At 35.3% G+C, this 1,500-nt stretch overlaps 1 protein-coding gene across 1 annotated transcript; it reads left to right on the forward strand.

Annotated features, from left to right (window-relative positions):
- Window positions 1-322: 322 nt before the first annotated feature.
- On the forward strand, window positions 323-1,090 carry LOC142172075 (secreted RxLR effector protein 161-like). Its single transcript, XM_075235841.1, has 2 exons — window positions 323-834; window positions 886-1,090. Exons 1-2 carry the CDS (start codon window positions 323-325, stop codon window positions 1,088-1,090), a joined length of 717 nt encoding a protein of 238 aa, XP_075091942.1.
- Window positions 1,091-1,500: the final 410 nt, after the last annotated feature.

The following is a 1,500-nucleotide window of genomic DNA, read 5'->3' on the forward strand; positions in this document are numbered from 1 at the left end:
CGCCATTTCAAGCTTAATTCAACTACGGACTCCCAATTCACAATCGGGACACACTCCTAATTCCAAAATCACCCAACGGAGCTAACGAAACCATTAAAACTCTATTCCGGAGCCGTTTACACATAAGTCAATATCTGGTCAACCTTTTCAACTTACGCTTTCAACCTTGAGACTAAGTGTCTCAACTCATTTCGAAACCTCTCCGGACCCGAACCAACTACCCCGACAAGTCACATAGCAGCTATAAAGCATAGAATTAGCAGTAAATGGGAGAACGGGGCTATAACTCTCAAAATAACTGATCGGATCATTAGATTTTGATATGCAAGATTGCAAATCTGGTGTTGTACCTGTTGTAAAAGGAGACAAACTTAGCAAGGTTCAATGTTCGAAAAATGATGTTGAAAAGAGAACTATGAGAGATGTGTCATATGCAAGTATTGTTGGTTGTTTGATGTACATACTGGTTTGTACAATGCCTGATATATCATTTGCTATTAATATATTGAGAAGATTTTCTTCTAATCCTGGGTGGGCACATTGCGTGGCTGCAAAGAAAGTGATGAGATATCTACAACGCACCAAAGACTTCATGCTTGTGTACAAAAAAGTTGATAATCTGGATCTACTGGTATATTCATATTCTGATTTTGCAGCTTATCAAGACACTATGAAATCAACTTCTAGGTATATTTTTATATTGGCTGGAGGTGCTATTTCTTGGAAAAGTGAGAAACGGAGCATCACTGCTACATCCACAATGAAAGCTGAGTTTATTGCTTGTTTTGAGACTGATTCACATGCTGTCTCGATGAAGAATTTTCTTATTAAATTGTAAATTGTAAATTTTATATCTAAGTCGGTGACTATTTTCTGTGACAACAGTGCAACTGTATTTTTCTCTAAGAATAACAAGAGAACAAGAGACTCTAAGCATGTTAACCTTAAGTTTCTTAAGGTTAGAGACATGGTAAAAGAAGGTGATATATGTGTTGAGAACATTAATACCAAATCTATGTTGGCTGATCCTTTGACTAAAGGTCTTAGGCCTGTAGTGTTTAATGAACATGCTCAAATATGGGTATTTTAAAGTCTTTTGATATGCTTTAGTGAGTGGGAGCTACTTTATAATTACTAGCTGAGATATTGCTTTTAATAAATTCTATCTTTATGCAAGCTTGTGTTAATTTATATTTATTATGCTTATTGATTAACATAATAATTTATTTATTCTTTTATTTCCAATTGGATATTACATAAACTCATGATATCTTTGAGTTTTGTTGCTTGTTGCCTTAATTACCCCGGGTAAGGCACAAGGGAAACCTCCTGAGGTGATATGATTTTAATGTCACTTTGAGGCTTCTGCGGTGATATGGTTATTATATCACTTGGAGGATTATATCTTTCTAAGAGGTGTGGTTCTGTTCGCTTTGATTAGAAAGATAATATGCTTAGCACACATGTTTGATACATGTTGATGGAAACTCTAGCACATGT

The sequence above is a fragment of the Nicotiana tabacum genome, chromosome 17, assembly GCF_000715075.1.
Source record: "Nicotiana tabacum cultivar K326 chromosome 17, ASM71507v2, whole genome shotgun sequence".
NCBI classification, from domain to species: domain Eukaryota; kingdom Viridiplantae; phylum Streptophyta; class Magnoliopsida; order Solanales; family Solanaceae; genus Nicotiana; species Nicotiana tabacum.

What these genes read in the sequence shown, in the direction of transcription:
- LOC142172075 (XM_075235841.1), top strand. Translation starts at nt 323, where the DNA reads ATGCAAGATTGCAAATCTGGTGTTGTACCTGTTGTAAAAGGAGACAAA. An exon ending in AAGAATTTTCTTATTAAATT is followed by an intron (nt 835 to 885) that starts GTAAATTGTAAA and finishes CTGTGACAACAG; the next exon opens with TGCAACTGTATTTTTCTCTA.